General features: G+C 48.6%; 2 protein-coding genes across 3 annotated transcripts; one reads left to right on the forward strand and one right to left on the reverse strand.

Annotated features, from left to right (window-relative positions):
* Nucleotides 1-4175: 4175 nt before the first annotated feature.
* On the forward strand, nucleotides 4176-4588 carry LOC122705537 (PAT complex subunit Asterix-like). The gene has a single exon (XM_043921002.1). The coding sequence runs from the start codon at nucleotides 4208-4210 to the stop codon at nucleotides 4511-4513; it is 306 nt and encodes a 101-aa protein (XP_043776937.1). The 5' UTR covers nucleotides 4176-4207; the 3' UTR covers nucleotides 4514-4588.
* Nucleotides 4589-8316: 3728 nt separating this feature from the next.
* Nucleotides 8317-20124, reverse strand: UCP3 (uncoupling protein 3). Of its 2 annotated transcripts, none has more exons than XM_043906921.1 (7): nucleotides 19994-20124; nucleotides 15762-15981; nucleotides 15060-15270; nucleotides 14599-14799; nucleotides 13402-13503; nucleotides 12522-12702; nucleotides 8317-8874 (listed from the first exon to the last, which is right to left on the reverse strand). In XM_043906921.1, exons 2-7 carry the CDS (start codon nucleotides 15885-15887, stop codon nucleotides 8760-8762), a joined length of 936 nt encoding a protein of 311 aa, XP_043762856.1. In that variant the 5' UTR covers nucleotides 15888-15981; nucleotides 19994-20124; the 3' UTR covers nucleotides 8317-8759. The 2 variants fall into 2 exon arrangements, with proteins under 2 accessions (XP_043762856.1, XP_043762853.1); XM_043906918.1 differs by lacking the exon at nucleotides 8317-8874 and adding an exon at nucleotides 8901-10141.
* Between the last annotated feature and the right edge of the window lie 136 nt (nucleotides 20125-20260).

Below are 20260 nucleotides of genomic sequence, written 5' to 3' on the forward strand. Positions count from 1 at the left end.
TGCTTTCATTTTGCTTCTCTCCATTTCAAAATTCTTGCCTACGTGACTCTTATTTCTAGGTTTACCATATACTTTCCAGAGTGATCCTTCCCACCTGTATCCATTATTCTACGCTTCTTTGTTTTCTGGGACTTTCCCCCCTATCTTCAATCTTTCCTTTCTTCTACTGTGTGTGTTTGTGTGTAAAATATATTCTTAGGACTTTCCTACCCCTTTACAGTGGCTATTTTTTTCTCCTTTCTTTCTCTGCCAAACTTTCTGAACAATTGGCTGTCCTCTGGCTTAGCTTCTGGCACAACTCTTACGTATCTGATGAATGAATAAATGAATGATCTCACATTGATCTCTTCATTCACTATATGCCAGCCACACAGTTCTTTTTTTCTGTTTGAACATGCCAAGCCCCTTCCTGTAGGGCCTGTGGACTGCTTGTTCCCTTCTCCTGGAACACTTTGCCTCAGATCTTTACCTGGCTAGCACCTCTCATCATCCCTACACACACAGAGACACACACAGACACACACGTACACCTTGGAGATCACCAGGGATCTCTTCAAGTTAAGAGCACTTTTAAGTAAACTTTTTTAATAGAAGTATAACATATGCATTAAACAGTGCACAGTCATAAGTATACAGCTGGACACACTTTCAGAAAGTGAATGTCTCTATATAATTTGCACACATCAAGAAGCATTATTAACATTATTTAATTATATAATATGTCAATTATACTTCAACAAAATTAAAATAATTTAAACAGAAACATTATTAACAGCCCAGAAACAAAAGCTCATGTTCTTTCTCAGTCACTATTTACCCAAAGAGTAACTACTATACTGATTTCTAACACCAAATATTTGTTTTGCCTGTTAGTTCAGTTCAGTTCAATTCAGTTGCTCAGTCATGTCCAACTCTTTGCAACCCCGTGGACTACAGCATACCAGGCCTCCCTGTCCATCACCAACTCCCAGAGCTTACTCAGACTCATGTCCATTGAGTCGGTGATGGCATCCAACCATCTCATCCTCTGTCGTCCCCCTCTCCTCCTGCCCTCAATCTTTCCCAGCATCAGGTCTTTTCCAATGAGTCAGTTCTTCATATCAGGTGGCCAGAGTATTGGAGTTTCAGCTTCAGCATCAGTCCTTCCAATGAATATTCAGGATTGATTTCCTTTAGGATGGACTGATCTTCTTTCTGCCCAAGGGACTCTCAAGAGTCTTCTCCAACACCACAGATCAAATGCATCAATTCTTCGGTGCTCAGCTTTCTTTATAGTCCAACTCTCACATCCATACATGACTACTGGAAAAACCAAAGCTTTGACTAGACAGACCTTTGTTGGCAAAGTAATATCTCTTCTTTTTAATATGCTGTCTAGGTTGGTCATAACTTTTCTTCCAAGGATTGGGCTTCTTTTAATTTCATGGCTGCAGTCAACATCTGCAGTGATTTTGGGGGCCCCCAAAATAAAGTCTCTTACTGTTTCCATTGTTTCCCTATCTATTTGCCATGAAGTGATGGGACCAGATGCCATGATCTTAGTTTTCTGAATGTTGAGCTTTAAGCCAACTTTTTCACTCTCCTCTTTCACTTTCACTTTTCACTTTCATGCACTGGAGAAGGAAATGGCAACCCACTCCAGTATTCTTGCCTGGAGAATCCCAGGGACGGAGGAGCCTGGTGGGCTGCCATCTATGGGGTCGCACAGAGTTGGACACGACTGATGCAACTTAGCTGCAGCAGCAGCAGCTTTCACTTTCATCAAGAGGCTCTTTAGTTCTTTGCTTTCTACCATAAGGGTGGTGTCATCTGCATATCTGAGGTTATTGATATTTCTCCTGGCAATCTTGATTTCAGCTTGTGCTTCATCCAGCCCAGCATTTCTCATGATGTACTCTGCATATAAGTTAAATAAGCAAGGTGACAATATACAGCCTTGACATACTCCTTTCCCTATTTGGAACCAGCCTGTTGTTCCATGTCCAGTTCTAACTGTTGCTTCCTGACTTGCATACAAATTTCTGAAGAGGCACGTCAGGTGGTCTGGTATTCCCATCTCGTTCAGAATTTTCCACAGTTTGTTGTGATCCACACAGTCAATGGCTTTGGTGTAGTCAATAAAGCAGAAGTAGATGTTTTTCTGGAACTCTCTTGCTTTTTCGATGATCCAGCAGATGTTGGCAATTTGATCTCTGGTTCCTCTGCCTTTTCTAAAACCAGCTTGAACATCTGTAAGTTCATGGTTCACATATTGTTGAAGCCTGGCTTGGAGAATTTTGAGCATTTCTTTACTAGCATGTGAGATGAGTTCAATTGTGTGGTAGTTTGAGCATTCTTTGGCATTGCCTTTCTTTGGGATTGGAATGAAAACTGACCTTTTCCAGTCCTGTGGCCACTGCCTGTCCTTAAACATCATATAAATGGAGTTGTACTGTATTGTGTCTTTCACTCAACATTGTATTTGTGAGATTTATCCAAGTTACATGAAGTTGTAGATCTTTAATTGCCAGAGCTGTATAGTCTGTATGTGTGAGTGTATCCAATGTGTTCACTCCACTGTTGATGGTACATTTCAGTTGTGTCTAGTTTTTGTCTATTACAGTAGTACTGCCAAGAGCTAAGAATAACTTTTTTCACTTTTAACAGCCTTATTGAGGTATAACTTACCATACAGTTCACTCATTGTTAAGTGTATGATTTAATTAATTCTTAGTAATTTTATATTTTTGTGTAGCAATAACCACAATCCAATTTTTTATTTTATTTTTAATTTTGTCTGTGCTGGGTCTTTGTTGTGGCACGTGGGCTTCTCTAGTTGTGGTGCATGGGCTTGTTTGCTCTGTGGAATGTGGGATCTTAGTTCCCTAACCAGGGATTGAACCTGTGTCCCCTGCACTGGAAGGTGGATTCTTAGCCACCGGACCACTAGGGAAGTCCCCACCATCCAGTTTTATCACCCCTAAAACTTCCATCACCCCGAAGTTGTGTTTTATCTGTTTGCAGTCATTTCCTTCTCTTACCTTCTGCCCTGGATAACCACTGATCTACTTTCTGTCTCTATAGCTTTGCATTTTCTATAATTTTTAGAGTAAGTGAGATATAGTCTTTGGTGTCTGGCTTCTTTCATATAATATAATGCTTTTTGAGGTTCATCCATGTTGATGCATGTATCAGCAGTTTGATCCTTTTTTATTGCTGAGTAGAACATTTTGTTTGTGTCCTCACCAGTTGATTACATATTTCCAGTTTGAGGCTATTATGAGTAAGGTTGTTATGGAAATTCATATACAAATCTTTGTGTGGACATACAATTTAATTTCTCTGGTGACTGGATCAAATGGTAAATATGTATTTAATATTTTTAAAAATTCAAATTTTCCAAAGTGGCCCTACTATCTTACATTTCTGCCAACAGTGCATGGAGAATACAGTTTGTTTCCTACAAAGTTTACCATTTTTAGATGACAAAACTGCAGATTTTTGCTGTCAAATTATTACTCATATTTTATGGGTAAATAAGGGGGCTTCCCAGGGGTGCTAGTGGTAAAGAACCTACCTGCCAACACAGGAGATATAAGAGATGCAGCTTCCATCCCTGGGTCAGGAAGATCCCCTGGAGAAGGGAATGGCAACCCATTCCAGTATTTTTGCCTGGAGAATCCCATGAACAGAGGAGCCTGGCAGACTTAGCATAGGTAAATAAACTGAGGCTTAAGAATACCAAGAATTTGAGCCATGTCACATAGCTAATAAGTCCAAGAACTGGAATTCTAACTTATTTTTTAATTACAAGATTCATACTCACTTCATTTACATGAATTGAGATGTATACTTGAATACTCAAGACATCTGTGCCCCACCGCCTGCAAAAAATAGATTATTCATTGTTTTTAGGTCTCAAAGGCAAAGCTCTACTTTAGGAATTTTTTTAAATCTCTTAAAAATTTATTTAGAGAGAGCTTGGATCTTTACCTAACATCATATACACAAATTAACTCAAAATGGATCAAAGACCTAAACATAAGATCTAGAACTGTATGACCGTCTCTGGTGGTCCAGTGGTTAAGACTTTGTTCCTCCAATACAAGGGGACTTGGGTTCAGTCACTGATTGGGGAAGTTCTGCATGCTATGCAGCCAAAAACAAACAAAACAACTAACTATAAAACTCTTAGAAGGACTTCTGACTCACTCTGTCCGAGAACAATATGTCGGACCCACGGAGGCCCAACAAAGTGCTGAGGTACAAGCCCCCACCGAGTGAGTGTAACCCAGCCCTGGATGATCCGACACCAGACTACATGAACCTGCTGGGCATGATCTTCAGCATGTGTGGCCTCATGCTTAAGCTGAAGTGGTGCACTTGGGTCGCTGTCTACTGCTCCTTCATCAGCTTTGCCAACTCCCAGAGCTCTGAGGACATGAAGCAGATGATGAGTAGCTTCATGCTGTCCATTTCTGTTGTGGTGACGTCATATCTGCAGAACCCGCAGCCCATGACGCCCCCCTGGTGATATCAGCCTAGAGGGTACACAGCCTGGGCCTCTCTATCTACCTTGCCCTAGGCCTCACCCGTGGCTGTTCAGCCTCCTGCCATCAGCTGCGGTGCTGGGCTTCCCTGGGCGATGCAGTCTGGCCTGCAGCTGGACGGAGGGAATCTGGCCCTGACCCTGAGATCCCATAGCTGCTGGAGCACAGAGGGGAATCCCCTGGGCCTACCCCCCTCACCCCCACCTTCTTTTCCTACCCTGCCTGCTCCTGGGGGAGATGCTGTCCATGTTTCTATGTGTACCCACTCATTTTCTTGTTGAAACCCGTTGATAAAGTTTTTCATTCTGGCTGTAAAAAAAACAACTCTTAGAAGAAAACACAGGATAAAAGCTTCACATTATTACCTTTGTCAATAATTTCTTAAATATAATACCAAAGGCGCAGGAAATAAAAGAAAACATGGACAAATTGGAGCTCATGAAAGTTAAAATCTTTTGTCCATCAAAGGATAAAATCACAGAGTAAGAAGACAACCTACAGAATGGTAGAAAATATTTGCAAATCACATATCTCATGAAAGGTTAATGTCCAGAATATATAGAGAACTAAAACTCAAAAACCACAAAAATCCAGTTCAAAGGTGAGCAAAAGACTTGAATCGACATTTCCCCGAAGAAGATATACAGATAGCAAATAAGCACATGAAAAGATGCTCAATATCACTAATTACAGGGAAATTCAAATCAAAACCACAATGAGATACCACTTCACACTCATTAGGATGGTTATTATTTTTAAAAATGGAAAATAAGTGTTGATGAGGAAGGGACAAATTGGAACACTATGTACTGTTGGTGCGAATGTAGAATGGTACAGCTGCCATGGAAAGCAGTATGGAAGTCCCTCAAAAATAGAAAAGTAGAATGATTTAGCAATTGATCCAGAAATTCCACTTCTGGGTTTATACCCAAAAGCATGGAAAGCAGGATCTCACTACTCCTTCCAAATGGAATCTTTTATTGATTTGATTACTAGTCTGTTCACTTAATTACCACTTTCAGTACTGTTGCTTGGGTTACAACACTTTCATCTTCCTATGACCAGAGTCCACTCTACTAATTCATTCTCTGCCCTGCAGTCTGTCATTCCTACTTACAACACTTTAGTGTTTCCACACTACCCTCAAAATACTCCAGACTTCTTATGTGGTGTCTTAGCTTAGCCTACCATAACAAAATACCACAGACCTGGTGGCTTCAACAACAGGAGTTATTTCTCATCGGTCTGGAAGCTGGGAAGACTCAGATCAAGGTGCCCGTCCTTTAGGCTCCCTGGTGGGGGGGTCCTTTTCCTGACTTGCAGACAGTCGGCTTACCATGTCCTCATGTGGCAGAGAGCGAGCGAGCTCTGGTCTCTCTTCCTCTTTTTATAAAGACCCTGATTCCATCATGGGAGCCCCACCCTCATGAACTCATCTGAACCTAATTACCTTCCAAAGGCCCAAACTCCAAATTCCATCACATTTGGGTGTTAGGGCTTCAACATATGAATTTTGGGGGTACAAATATTCAGTCCATAATATGTGACTTCTCTAGCCTTTCAGGGCCCCTGTTTTTCTCTTCACGCCCATCTCTCTCACTGCTTCCCTTTAGTTCTGCAACCTAGCGGCACTGACAGCTGGCAATACTTGATTGCCCCTAGCTCTTGCTTCTTTCCGGGCCTTTGTGTGTATGAGTCACTCCCTCTTCCTAGAATGACTCAACCCCTCTTTTGTTTGGATAACTCCTATCTATCCTTTAGGTATCTTCTCCAAAGAAGCTCCCTGGCTCCTAAACCGGGTTAGGTATCCTTCATCTGTGTTCCTGCTCCTGAGTGCCTTGTGCATCTCTGTACAGTGGCTTTCATCATGCTGTATCATTTATTTGTCTTTTCTGCTCGGCCATCCATCACCCCAGTGAACTCCCTGAACGAATCACTGGCCTTGTTCACCTCAACACCTAGTCAAATGTGTGGCTAACAACGTAGGCACTATGAATACTTTCATTGTATAGCACTCTGTACTTTGTTTTTTTTTAAATTTTATTTATTTATTTGGCTGCCCTGGGTCTTAGTTGTAGTATATGGGATCTAGCTCCCTGACCAGGGATCAAACCTGGGCCCCCTGCACTGGGAGCTCAGAGTCTTAGCCACTGGACCACCAGGGAAGTCCCCACTCTGTAGTTTTTAAAGTGTCCTGACACAAATGAACTCAGCTATAGAGGTATAATTATATTTCTGTACTTAACATCCATTCTTCCTGAATAAAATATTCCTTTAAAAATATTACTTTTACTGATAAGACTTCTATGAAGTCAGTAATCCACTATGTCACTAATGTGACTGAGTCAGGGGCCAGACTATCTCATTTTTCCTGATATACTAGAAGAAAAAATTTTTTGTGAGAAAGCAGATTTTTTTTTTAACCCAGCGAGACCCCATGGGGCCTTCCTGGGACAGACCCCTCCTCTATATCATCTGCTTTCGATCCTCTCTGACGTACCTAGATAATATTACCTAATAATAGTATCTGATGCACATTTCTTGAGTTGTTTTGTAGATGTGGAAACCCCCCACAAAATGGAAGGAATTAACTACTTGATGAGCATGCTACCCCCAGGCCTCCTGGTGCCTAAGGATTGATAATGTTAGCACCAGTGACACAGCCCTGTTCCTCACCATCAGCTAATCAGAGAATTGTGCACAAGCTGATCGCAGACCCTGGGATGCCCCTCCCTCAGCTTGCCTTTCAAAATGCTCTGCTGAAGTCCACTGGGGAATTTGAGCTTTTTGAGCACGAGCTGTTCTGGACTCGTTGATGGTACCTGCAATAAGTGCTGCGCTTTCCCTCACCGCAACCTGATGTCAGTACATCAGTTTTACTGCTCAGGCAAGAGGACACATTTGATTCAGTAAACCTTTTTTAAAAAATTGTTGTTAATGTTATTTATTTATTTTTGGCTGCACTAGGTCTTCATTCCTGCATGCCAGCTTTCTCTAGTTTTGTTGAGAGGGGACTGCTTACTCTAGTTGCAGTGCGCAGGCTTCTCATTGCAGTGGTTTTTCTTGTTGCCCTGAGCAAGGGCTTTAGGGAGCTTGCAGGCTCAGCTGTTGTGGCACGTGGGCTTAGTTGCCCCAAAGCATGTGGAATCTTCACAGACCAGGGATTGAACCCATGTCCCCTGCACTGGCAAGAGGATTCTTAACCTCTGGGCCATCAGGGACGTCCAAGTTTGCTAAACTTTTGAATGACTTGATGGAGGTAGGTGTCAGTGAGTGTGCAGTGAGGGAATGAGTGTGGGCCTCAGCTGATGATCTGACCTTGTGAGTCTTCATCCATGGCTTCCTGGTGGCAGAGACGGTGGGAAGTGGCTGGCAGAAGCTGTCTTTTGGTTCTTAAAATCACAGAACTTTATTCTGAGGTCACTTGGTTCCACTTCCACCTTTAAGAAATGGGGAAAGAGATCTAGTATTTTGTCCAGAAAACCTTAGATGACCTCCCACCGGTCTTGTTTTCCCTCTCCCAAAAATCTGAAAGTCACTGGGTTTCTGATTCCAATCAAAACATCGCTCAGAAGCATTTATCCTGTTTCAGCAGCATCATCTAAATAGTATGCTCTGGCAGATGATGGGTTAATATTTCCAGATAGAAATTCATGGAAGGCACAGTCCTTGGCCTCTAGCAACTTACAAATCAAGAGCAAGTGTTTAAAAATGATTTGTATATTCTGTCAAGTGAAAAGAAAAAGTTTTAAATGTGGTTTTTATTTGAAAGCCAAACCAGACATTAAATCAAAATGATTTTTAATTTTTTGGTTTTGCTTGGACTTTCCAGTTTGTATATGTAAATGATCTCAAATTACGATTTAGATTTAGGAAAGTGCTGAAGGTAAGTGGATATTCATTTTTCCCCAGGATACAGAGGAGTCAGAGTGGGAAGGGAGGGGTGACATCACTGAGCCCTTCCTGTGAGGTGCGGATTGTCCTTCCCACGTCTCTGGAGGACTCTATGATGCAAGGATTCCCCATGGTTAGGTTGCTAGTAACTGTGTGTGTGTGGGTGGGTGAGTGAGGTTGGAACTCAGTTCTGTCATCAGAGCCACACAAGCTGCTAAGAACCAGAAAAAGACTGATCTCCTGGATCCCAGTTATCAACATGAAATATATCCAGTTACGTTTAGGAGAAGGTCATCTGGTTCAAGCCTGCCTTTTATAGATGGAGGAGCCAAACCCTTAAAATGCAGAGCAGCCGGCCTGCAGAAGCGCAGAAGGCAGTGTATGTGTGAGGGGCCAGGCATGGCCCTGCACTGCTGAACAGGATGCCTGAAGTGAGAAAGGGAAATTCCACCTAAGAAAGAGAAGGCAGAAAAGTGACTGTTTTCATTCCCACACTCAAGGTGTGAATTCCTTTATTGAGTCATGATAATTTTCAAAAATTCTGAGTCCTGATACTTTAGACTCTCAGCCCAGCTTTTACCTCTTTGTCCCCAGACTCCACACCCTTCAAGGTGCCTCACAGTCCAGTGGGGGAGTGGGGGCTGCCTGGGAGTGGGGCTCCAGCAGTTGTACACCATTCTCTGTCACCCCTGGCCCCCTGAGTCCCTGGTTCCTTTGGTCTCACCTCTAGGCAACTGTGTCTTTCAAAAACTTCTTCCCTGGCACTTCCTCACTAATCAACAAAATCTTTTCCGAGGCATTGTCCTTTTATGCACACTTGTCCAGAGCTTTTGCTTTTGTAATGTGCTTTTCTGCCCAGCTTCTCACTTGATCCTCATAAACACCCCAAGGGAGGTGGGAGGAAAGGGATTATTACTCCCATTTTACAGGAAAGGAGACTGAGGCTGCCCTCTTGGTTCTCCAGTGTTGTCAGCGAACATTTATGGGTCTCAGCCTCACACTGGCCCAGCCATGCTCCTTTGACCCAGTTTCTAGGTTTTCTCTCTTTTGTTTTCTTTCTCACATTTCCCACAATCCCAATGGATTCTACACGCAGACACATAACAAATACAGCTGATGATCTGTGGCTAACCCAAGGCTGCAGTCAGAAGTCTTTGCGTTGCTTTGGTGGTGTCCCACTAGACTCCTTAGCTGATTTCCAAGGTAAATGCGTGCCACTCTTGTTCCATGCTTGCAGTCTTCCCTGTTTATAATTCATCATCTAATCAGATCTTCCAGGGGATATAAGTATGCAAACTTCCGTTTTACCCAAATAGATCTGTTTTGTTTTTTTTTCCTTGCCTAAATGTTAGGCATCCAACCTAATGGATTTCACAAATTAATATAATTTATTTTCCATCTTGTCAGTGTAAAACAAAGGTGTTCTTAAGACAAAGCACTGAAGACCACAATCCTTCCTCCTCTTCTGTCTCTTGAGTCATCATCAAGTAAACAGTTCCGTAAACAAACATGTGTGGGTCTGTGTCCCTGTGGCATGGACCCACTGCTTTATTCCAATCTTAACTGGTTTTGTCCTAGTTAAATACAAAGTAGCCTTGTCTTATCAAAATGGAGAGTCTCGTAGCATCTGGACTTTCATCAAGGCCCGTTTCATCTGCTCGTAGCTGACGAACATCACCACATTCCAGGATCCCAAACGCAAAAAGGAGGGTGTAAATCTGATGAGAGAGACAACCACATGGTCAGGTGGGTGGACTGGAGTCCCGCAGAGATCTGTGTGCCCTCCCCGCTCGGTGCTGGTGCTGAACTCCTGTTAGTCACGAGCACTTCTGAGATGGTTCTGTCATTTTCTTCTCTACTGAAGGGATTTAGGCTGAAGTCAGAGTCAGGCAAGGAAAGAAAACTAGCACTTTGGGCCGGGTTACCGTGTTAGGCGGTTAATTCTCACAGTTTTATCAGGTAGCTATGATTGCTGCCAGTTTCTCTTCAGAGACCAGGCTGAGATAGCTCCGTTGGAACCACCTGACTCCACTCCGCTGCTGAGTGTTTCTGGGTTCATTTACAACCTAAGCAGCCACCCCTGAGGAGGCCCCTGCCTCCACCTGGAGGCATCGCAAGGCGAAAACAACTTGACGCCAATTTAGCTAATCTCCCAAGAGCCTGCCTGTCCTGTGACAGGGAGAGAATCCTCACCTCAGCTGTGGTTCACCCACTCAGGGAGGAGCCTGGCTCCTGCCCTCCTCTTCAGCCTGTCTCTCCGCTAATCCCCTCCTGGTTCTCTCAGCTCCTGTCAGACCCTTCCTCCCACACCTTGGCCCACGTTGCTCCTTCTGCTTGCTCCTCTCCTTGCCGGGCTGGTTGTTCTTGGCTCTGTGGGACTTGGCTTGGGCACCAGAATCTGACACCAGGGCCTCTCCTGAACCCTCAGCCTGGGCCCCTCACAGGGAAGACGGCACGGGGGCAACACATGTGAACTCTGGGGATGGTCCTGAGTTCAAATCCCAGCTTGACCAGCTTCTTAATCTTTCTCAGCCTCAGTTTACTTACCTGTAACTGGAGGACATTGTCGAGAGGATTCAATGATAATGGACAGGGTTCGGTATTAGTAAATCCTCAATAAATGTCCCCTGCTTGTTAGCTGCTCTTCAAAAGAAGCACAGCACAGGGCCCAGCACCCACGAAGTGCTCAGGGAATGTTTGCCAAGTGAAAGTACAAGCCAAGACAAGTGGGATGAAGAACCTTCTGATGGCGGCACTTATAGGAAAAGAACTGTCAGCTGAAGCTCAGTTTCGTGACATCATCCCGGGGTCAAGGACATGTGTGCTTGTTGGGCCTAATAACGGTGGGTGTCAAAAAACCATCCTCAATGGTGGCGGTACGAGGACCAAGCAAAGAGCTCAGTGTGGGACGGAGTGGGTGATGTCTAAAGGTCAGGGTTTGAGCCGTGGCTCTACTGTTTAAACTTTGTGAGCTGGGACAAGTTCTGTGACCTTTCTGAGTCTCATTCTCCTCCTCAGTAAATGGGGAGAAATAGCCCAGTTCAGGGGGAGTGTGGAGATAATATATGTGAAGTGTTAACCCGAGTCCTCATGCTTAGTGACTTGGTGGTCATGGTGATTGTTCATAACTTTATTATAGAGAGCTGATTTTGTGCTGGGGACTCTGGGAAGTGGAAGATGAATACAGTTGACCCTTGAACAACACAGGTTTGAACTGTGTGGGTCCACTTATACATTATTTTTAAAATGTTAAATACTAATGATCTGAGATGGGTTGAATCTGTGGGTGTGGAACGAGGGATGTGCAGAAACCATGGCAACAGAGGAACCGCGTATATGGAGGGCTGACTATAAGTTGTACATGTATTGATATTTTCAACTGCACTGGGTCCATGTCTGTAACCCTGGCATTTGTTCAAGGGTCAGCTGGATAAGCCAGTCTTTAGCTGCAGGGAACTTGTACTGTAGCATGGGGGATCATTTAAACTTACAAATACCATCCTACAAAGTAGGAAGTGGTGGGTACCGTAAAAATGGTATCAAGAAAGTACTGCTGAAGTTCACAGAGGGGGAATATTTGTACCCGAGAGTGTCACAGAGAAGGTGGTATTTTAACTAGTCTTGAAGGACAGTAAGGTGTAGAGGACGTGGATGGCACAGGAACGGCTTCCATGCAGAGGGAATTGTAAATGCCAAGAATATGTGAAGCACATCGTGCACATGGGCTGTCGGCAGTGGTGATCCGCAGTGATGGCAGAGGGTCAGGGAAAAGCCTCAGGATTACCAAGCACCTTTTCCTCCTCCTCCCCTGCCTGTGTGTTTGGGGATGCACTTGGATCTATGCCTAGACCCCCTTTTTTTTTTCTCAAATAAGCCTCCCTGATCTTCAATTCAGATTTGGTCCCCTCTTTTCAAAAAAATATTTCCTTAGGTCTTTATATTGTAATTTTCTTTTGTGGCATTTATATCTGTGCTGTTCAACACTGCGTTTCTAGGTGAACCCATGGCAGACACACTCTACATGGAGGGGAGGAAGGGAAATGGGGAGGGAGGCCTGGTTCTCTAGGAGGGTGTGCTGGTGGCAGGAGGGGAGCTCACCCCTTGTAGAAGGCTGTGGGGCCCTCCTGGGTCACCATCTTCAGCATACAGTTGAAGGGGCTGTGGTACTGTCCTGGGGGCGAGTTCATATACCGCGTCTTCACCACATCCACTGGGGAGGCCACCAGGGTGGCACAGAAGCCAGCTCCAAAGGCAGAGACAAAGTGGCAGGGGAAGTTGTCTGTCGCGGGGTGGGGAAGAGCAGATATTGGGCTGTGAGATGAAGAGGGCCCTTGTTTTCTGTTTCACGTGTGTTCATTGTTTGTCCCTAATGAAACTCAACTCCTTGAGTGTGAGGTTAGTATAGTCCAGTGCTTGTGCTCAGTCATATCTGACTCTTTGTGAGCCCCTGGACAGTAGCCCACCAGGTTCCTCTGTCCATGGGATTTCCCTAGGCAAGAATACTGGAGTGGGTACCATTTCCTCTTCCAGGGGATGTTCCTGACCCAGGGATAGAACCCGTATCTCCTGCATTGCAGGCGGATTCTTTACCGTCTGAGTCACCAGGGAAGCCCAAGTATGAGGATAGTGTTTTCCAACTCTCTTGCAGTGCCAAGGTGGAGCTCTTGATAAGGACTCACAAAACTGGGCTGTCCCAGAGTTGGAAGCTAATCCGGCCCAACCGCCTCATTAGAGGGAACTGAAGTCAGAGAAGGTGACCCTTGCTTGAAGGTGCACAGGAGTAATGGTGCTGGGCTGGAACCCAGGTCTCTGGCCTCCTGTCTGGGTTTCCTCCTTTCTCATCCTAATGCTGTACTGGGCACCGTGCCTCCCTCCACTCCTTCTAAAGCCCAGTTGCCTGTGGGTGGTGCCCACTCTGTGGAGTCCCAGTCCCCTCCAGACTGTGGGAGGGCTATCTGCCTGGAGCCCAGGGCCTCACCAGTGAGCAGGTGGTAGTCTAGTATCTTCTCCTTGATGATGTCATAGGTCACCATCTCACCACAGTTGACAATGGCATTCCTCGTGATGTTGGGCAGAATTCCTGTCAGGAAGGGGGTGGGGCTAATGAATGGGAAATAGAAGAAGTGGACCCCCTGGCTGCAAGGACACAGGCACAGTTGGGGGATATGGTGTCTCATTCCAGTGGTCGAAAGGAGCCCACCCTAGATGGGCAGATTCCACACTTTCCTTTCCGATGTTAAAAACTCTCAGATTATCCATGTCCATCTTAGAGACTTGTGTGTGTTTGGGCCACATTTCAGAGGATAAACTGCAACATCCATCAAAATTAAAATATGCCTCCCTGAGACCTGGCTATAGCTAGAAAAGGAAGCCTTTCTTTGGAAGAGGAATGGTAGACTTTTGAAACAGTGACAGGGTGCAGCCATGGCAGGGCCCTTAGGGTTGAGACTACCCGCTGATTTCACAGATGAGGGCTGGGCTCCAGGAAGGCACACAGCAAGTAAGGCTGTGACTCAGGTGTCTTGCCTTTAACCGTCACTGGGTCATTGGTTTCTTCTGCAAGATTCATGTGACCCCTGGCCACATGTGGGAGAGACAACATTATTTGTCAAGGTGGTCACCACTCAGACACATAGGGAACCTTAAAGCCTTGTTCCCAAGGAAGCCCCCTCCTCATGACTGCTTCACCCAGTGGCCTCTGCTTCTTCTCCATGCCCAGCAGTCACCCCTCATAGGCCATTGCTGGGGAGGCCCTTCTCTTCCTCTCTACCCCCTGGGAGCTCACGGGAACTTTGAGGCCCAGCTTTCACATCGCCTCTGCCCCACAACCCCCCAAGCCCTCATGGCCTGCACCTCTGTGTGAACCCAGCACATCCTGCCCTGTGGAATGGTTGCTCCTTGATGTGGCCCCTCCCCTCTGTGACTGGGAGCTGTGAGGGTATCCTCTGTTCATTTCTGTCTCCCTCACAGCCCTGCACATGGTGAAGGGTTGGTAAACTGAACTGAATTTGGGGCAGTATGGCAGGTCAGCTGGCACATTGGGATATGTTAGGATATTCCTTTAGATCTGTTGGAATAGTCCTGATGGGAGCTCTCTGCTTGCTCAGTTCCCTGTCCCAGCCCTCGGGTGGAGAAGACGCTGCCCAAGAGCCCCAAGCCTGGAGCCCAGACCTACCTTTCCACAGGCCCCGAACCCCTTCCTCCCTGGCGATGGTCCTGTAGGCATCCATTGTCCCACTGTACTTCCTGTTGCTCCCCAGCCCAGTATGCATGCTGGCCTGAAAGCGGATCTTCACCACATCTGTGGGCTGGGCACAGGTCACTGCCATGGCCCCCGTGGTGCAGCCCGCCAAAATCCGGGTAATGATGCTGGAGTCTGGAGAGGAGGAGAGCAAGTGGGCCAGTGTTGTACTACCCCACACCTCTGCAGGCCTGATGCTGGTCTCTGGGGGCTGCCCCTGCCCCATGCCCACCTCTCCCAGGCCAGGGTTCCGGATCCTCCTTGACAGAGGCTCAGTCTCCTCATGAGCCTTTGTTACCAGCTTTCCATGCCCCAGCTCTGCCTCTGAGTCTGCACCGCTCTGATCTCCTGACCTACAGCCTAGATCCTGCTTTGACCCACCCCTCAGCACTCACGGTCTGATCCCTTGGGAGTGTAGAACTGCTTGACAGAGTCGTAGAGGCCAATGCGGATGGAGGCGAAGCTCATCTGGCGCTGCAGGCCAGCAACCAGCCCGCTGTAGAGGCTGCAGGGGCCCTCGGTGCGCACCATGGTCAGGATGGTGCCCAGCACACCGCGGTACTGGGCACTCCGGGCTGCCTGGGCCGCCTGGTTCTCACCCTGGATCTGAGGGACACCCCGCAGAGTATGAGGACTTGGGTGGGGGGTGGGTGGGGCTGTGTGCAGGGGGCCCTGCCTGGGGCTGGACCTTGGAACAAGCATGGTCACAGTGTCACATCTCAGTAAAAATGACAGTTCTGTGTAGCAGTGGCCAGCCCACAAACTGTTGTACATAGTGTGGTAAAATGGAGGGTGATGGTTTTTCTCGTTACAAGTTGTCTGTGACTTGCCCAAGCTCACACGGTAATTCCTTACTTCTCACTTTATGGCTTACAAATTAGGGCAAGGCCATATAAGGGCCCTGGCACGTCCTGCCAAGGAATTAAGATCTTGGGTGATGGTGATGAGGGGATGGTGAGGTAGGGTCATGGATAGTGAGTGACCTGCTCAGGGTTCTCTGTGAGGAAGGGCAGGCGGGCAGACGCCGCAGGTGCCCTGGTGGAGAACTCAGCCCCTCCATTGTTGGGAACAGTGACCCTTGGCCAAAGGGCACCTACCTGCAGGCGGACCTTGGCTGTGTCCAATGGAAAGGTGAGGAGGTCAGCAAAGCAGGCCGCCGTGCCCGCCCCCAGGAACTTCACAGCCGTTGTGGGGGGCCTCTCTGAAGGTTTCAGTCCAACCATGGTCCCAGAGGCTCTGCCTGGTCCCTCCAGGGCCCAGTGGAGGTCCAAGGAGAGAGGCTGCTGCCCAGCCTTGGGCTTCAGTGCATGGAGGGAGCTGCAGGAGACAGGCCAGGGGAGGGCATGGGACCTGTGCCCTCCAGGCCCATCCCCAGGTTCCCCTCAGCACCAGGAGTGGGTTTGTAAGTGAAAAGCCTGAGCAGGGCTGTCTTAGCTGTGTGGATTTGACTTATAAGAACAGGTCGCTTTCCTCCCAAACCTCTTGCCATCCTCGCCCTGCCCTTTCCCTTCCCCATTGGAAGGGGTCTTCATTGTATAAAGGCTCAGGCAGAGACAGACCTGGTTCTGACTCCACACCACAACCCTCTTCTTCCCCAGCCTCAAGCTGCTTCCTGGGAAAGGCCTGCTCCCTGGTGTATGGTGGTGGTTTAGTCACTCAGTCGTGTCTGGCTCTTTGCGACCCCATGGACTACAACACGCCAGGCTTCTCTGTCCTTCAACTATCTCCCAGAGTTTGCTCATGTCTATTGAGTCGGTGATGCCATCCAACCATCTCATCCTCTGTCAACCCCTCTCCTCCCACCTTCAATCTTTCCCAGCATCAGGGTCTTTTCCAATGAGTCGGCTCTTCACATCAGGTGGCCAAAGTATTGGAGCTTCAGCATCAGTCTTTCCAATGGATATTCAGGGTTCATTTCCTTTAGGATTGACTGGTTTGATCTCCTTGCTGTCCAAGGGACTCTGAAGAGTCGTCTCCAGCACCACAGTTCAAAAACACCAATTCTTCAGAGCTCAGCCTTCTTTATAGTCCAACTCACACATCTGTACATGGCTATTGGAACAACTATAGCTTTGACTATATGGACCTTTGTAAGCAAAGTGATGTCTCTATTTTTTAATACGCTGGTGTATGGAGAGCTCGCCCAGCCTTATCACTTTAGGTCCTGCCATCCCAAATCAACATGGTAGGGGTGGGCGGAGAGCCTGGGAAGGTGGGCAAGACTGCAGCAGCTGGAGAAGTGGGAGGGGGCTCCAGGCGCAGGGAAGGGCGTGCTCTGTGAGACAGTGCGGGGCAGGCTCAGAGGAGGAGGAGGGAATGGCCACGGGGCACAAGACTCTGGGGGCGGAGCGCTACACACCGTCTCACTGAATTCTCACACTTGGCTGCGGGGTAGCTTCTCTCCTCTCCCCGCTTTGGGCTCAGAGATGTTGGCCTGCTCAGGGTCTCCAGTGTCAGAGCATGGGTCACTCTGCTCTCCTAGGCTTGAAACGGTGCTGGAAAGAGGGAAGGATGGTATTTCAATCTATTTTACAGGTGGGAAAAAGAGAGGCTTAAGATGGAGAGAGACTTCCTCAAATTCACAGAACTGCAGCCAGGGTCTTGTGGTGGCAATAAGACCCCCTTCACTGTGCATTCCACTCAGCGGCCCCAATGGATGTGGTAGAATGGATGTCCACCATCTTGCCTTTTTGTTGCGGGTATTCAAAGCCCTTTGAATTATATGCAGCCCCACTCTCTGGGGACTTAAGTGCTAAGCATGTGCAACAACAGCTTGGTGAGGAGGTTTGGTGGGCACTGCTGTCCAGGCTGGCAGAAGAAGACAATGCACCCGGGGAGGCCGAGACCGGTGCCTGTCACAGTCAAGGCTTGGGATCCCCCTGCAGGGCTCATCCCACAGCCTATCTCTCTGCTTTTCTGTGTTGCTCCCTGAGGGGCTGATGTGGAGCTGAGCCTGGTTGAGGGGACAGCATGGCAGACCAGCAGAGGGAACACCATCCTCCTTCCCATTTGCCCAATAGAAGCCCAGCAACTGCCAGGAGGCTTGGTCCCTGGTGGGGAGGCTCTGGCTCCTCTTTTGGGGTTGGAATGCATGTGTCCGAGTGAGTGCAGGAGCAGCTCCCAGTGCCCTCATCCCGTCAGCCTCTCTTCCCTCAGGCCCTGGCCTTTCCCCTGCCCATCTCCCCCTCTGACAGGAGCAGGGCTGCTCAGGGGTCTGAGGGCCTGACTCCCAGGGCGGAGAGGCCCCTGGGCGGTGTGTTCTCTAGTGTCTCTTATTGGTTGTATGAGTGTCCCTTTCCCAAAATGTTTGGTGGCCACCCAGGCTCCAATAGAACCCTGCTGAGTTAGGTATTTTTACTCCGCTCTCAGAGTTAGAAACTGAGGAACAGAGGTGGGACCCCTAGAGCCGTGTGGCTGCACGCTCCTTGCCCTTGGCCCCTGGTGTGGAGTGTTTGTGATGGGCCAGGCCCCACTGGGTGGCTTTGAGCACTTCACGAACTGTGCCTTCTGGGCTGGGTCTGTCTCCCTGGGGAGCCTGTGTCCCCAGCCAGTGGGCTGAACCATCAGATATGGCTTCCCTTCGGAACCTCCTTGGTCCTTGGCTGCCTCTGTCCCAGACCTTCTTTAAAATTGGCTCATTCCCCCCGCCCCCCCCCCCCCCCCCACCGCCCCGCTTTGGCTACATGGCATGTGGGATCTTAGTTCCCTGACCAGGGATCGAACCTGTGGCCTCTGCAGTGGAAGCATGGAATCTTAACCATTGGACAGTCAAGGAAGTCCCTAGAATTAGCTCATTAACTGCCGTGATTTCTCCCTGGATGGGGGCCCCAGAGCAAGGACAGGAGCTACTTATCCCACTTCTCTGTGCAGCCTGGTACCTGGATGGCCTGGAGCCAGAGGGGCCCAGGGAGGACCAGACGACCAAGAGACCCCATGGGCTGAGGTGGGGAAATGGGGAAGCAGCTGAGATGCCCACAGTGTTCTTTGATGGAGGGGCTCAAATGCCCTGGCTGTACTTAATCTAGCGAGAATGGGGGCTGGCTGGTGTTTTCAAGTTGATGGATGACACCATCAGACCTGTGTTCAGGTCAGGCTGGTGTAGGCGTCGGGGCTGGACAGGGAGGGAGCCAGTGGAGGCTCTGAGACCAGTGAGGCTGAAGGGATGGTGCACCAGAGGTGTTGGAGTCTGGCCTTGGTCAGGAGCAGCAGCCAGGAGGCAAGCCGGAACCTGTTCCAGAGGCAGTCTTGAGCCCCCCGGGGGGCGGAGTGGATGGGCGTGGACTCAGGCGGGGTGGGCTTTAGACTTTCAGTGATCACGTTGGGGTGGGACAGGGGGAGGCCACCAGGGTGGGCAGAGGTAGGGATCCTCGGGCTGGTGCTCCCCAACCTCTTCCTTTATTCCAGCCTCCTGAAAAGGTACTTGGGAAGCCCTAGTGGCCAGGAGACCTATCCCACTGACATAGGTGGAGTGTAGAGCGGAAGTGCCTCCCTGTGCTCTGCTGGGGCACGAGGAACGGGGCATTCCCGCCTTGCACACCCAGAGTAGTGGTGCCCCATTAACGTCTGCTGAGCACTTCCCACACCAGACACTGCGCTGAGGGCTTTAGAGGCAGTGACTAATTCAACCCCTTTATAAGGCTACGAGATAGTTGCTATGATTGTCTGGGTCCAAGGGCCCCGAAGCTTTGAGGGCTTCAGCTAGTCACAAGGCTAGAGGGATGGAGAGGGATTAGAGCCCAGTCTGTCTGGCACCTGCTCCAGTCCCATCTCCCAGAGTCTCAGAGGGAGCTCAGGGTACCTGGAGTCGCTTGTTTACAGACTGGATTCCTGGCCCTCAGCCCAAGATTCAGGTCTGAGCCGGGCCCTGGGAATCTGCATTAGAAACTAGTTCTCCGTGGTGGCTCTGGAGCAGGGATCAGAGTTTGTTCTGAGATGCCCTCGACCCCACCTTCGCGGCAAAGCCTCTCCTGTATGCCCACTGAGTCGGGGAGCCCCCCCTACTCAGGAGGGGGGCCCTCCTGGGGAAAGGGCTTTATGCTCTGGAGGAATTGTGGGGACTCTGGGCCAGACTAAGGAGAAAACCACATCTTATCTTTGGGGATTTGCAAAATCACAGCTGAGGCCGCCAGCAGAGCAAAAGGGAAGTGAGTCCTTGGTGAGTGACAGGAGTAGGGGGTGGAGTCCCAGCCCCAACAGTGCCCTCATCAGGGCTGCCTTTCCCTCATCCCGACTCAGTCTCTACCCGCTGTGTGCCACCAGCTCTGGCTGCCAGCTGCCTTTGGGGAGAACATGGAGAAGGAAGATGGGGTGGAGGAGGGTGGGGTCTTACCTGTAGGGGCAGCCAGGGTGGCGGAAGCATGGGGCCTCTTTAAGGCTCCTCAGGGCTCCGTCCCAGGAGGCGGCAGCAGGGATCTGATCGCCCCTTTGCCATTTGCTGGAGTCTCTGCAGCCTCTGGCTTGGCACCTATCTTTATACACTCTGGCTGACCTGAAACCTTACCCTGGAGTAGCTACTTGACAGCCTGGTCACTTGACCAGAGGCGGCTGGTGCAGGGCAGAGAGGTGAGGGGGGAGGTCAGAGTTCCAGACCTGCTTC

The sequence above is a fragment of the Cervus elaphus genome, chromosome 1 (assembly GCF_910594005.1).
Source record: "Cervus elaphus chromosome 1, mCerEla1.1, whole genome shotgun sequence".
Classification (NCBI taxonomy): domain Eukaryota; kingdom Metazoa; phylum Chordata; class Mammalia; order Artiodactyla; family Cervidae; genus Cervus; species Cervus elaphus.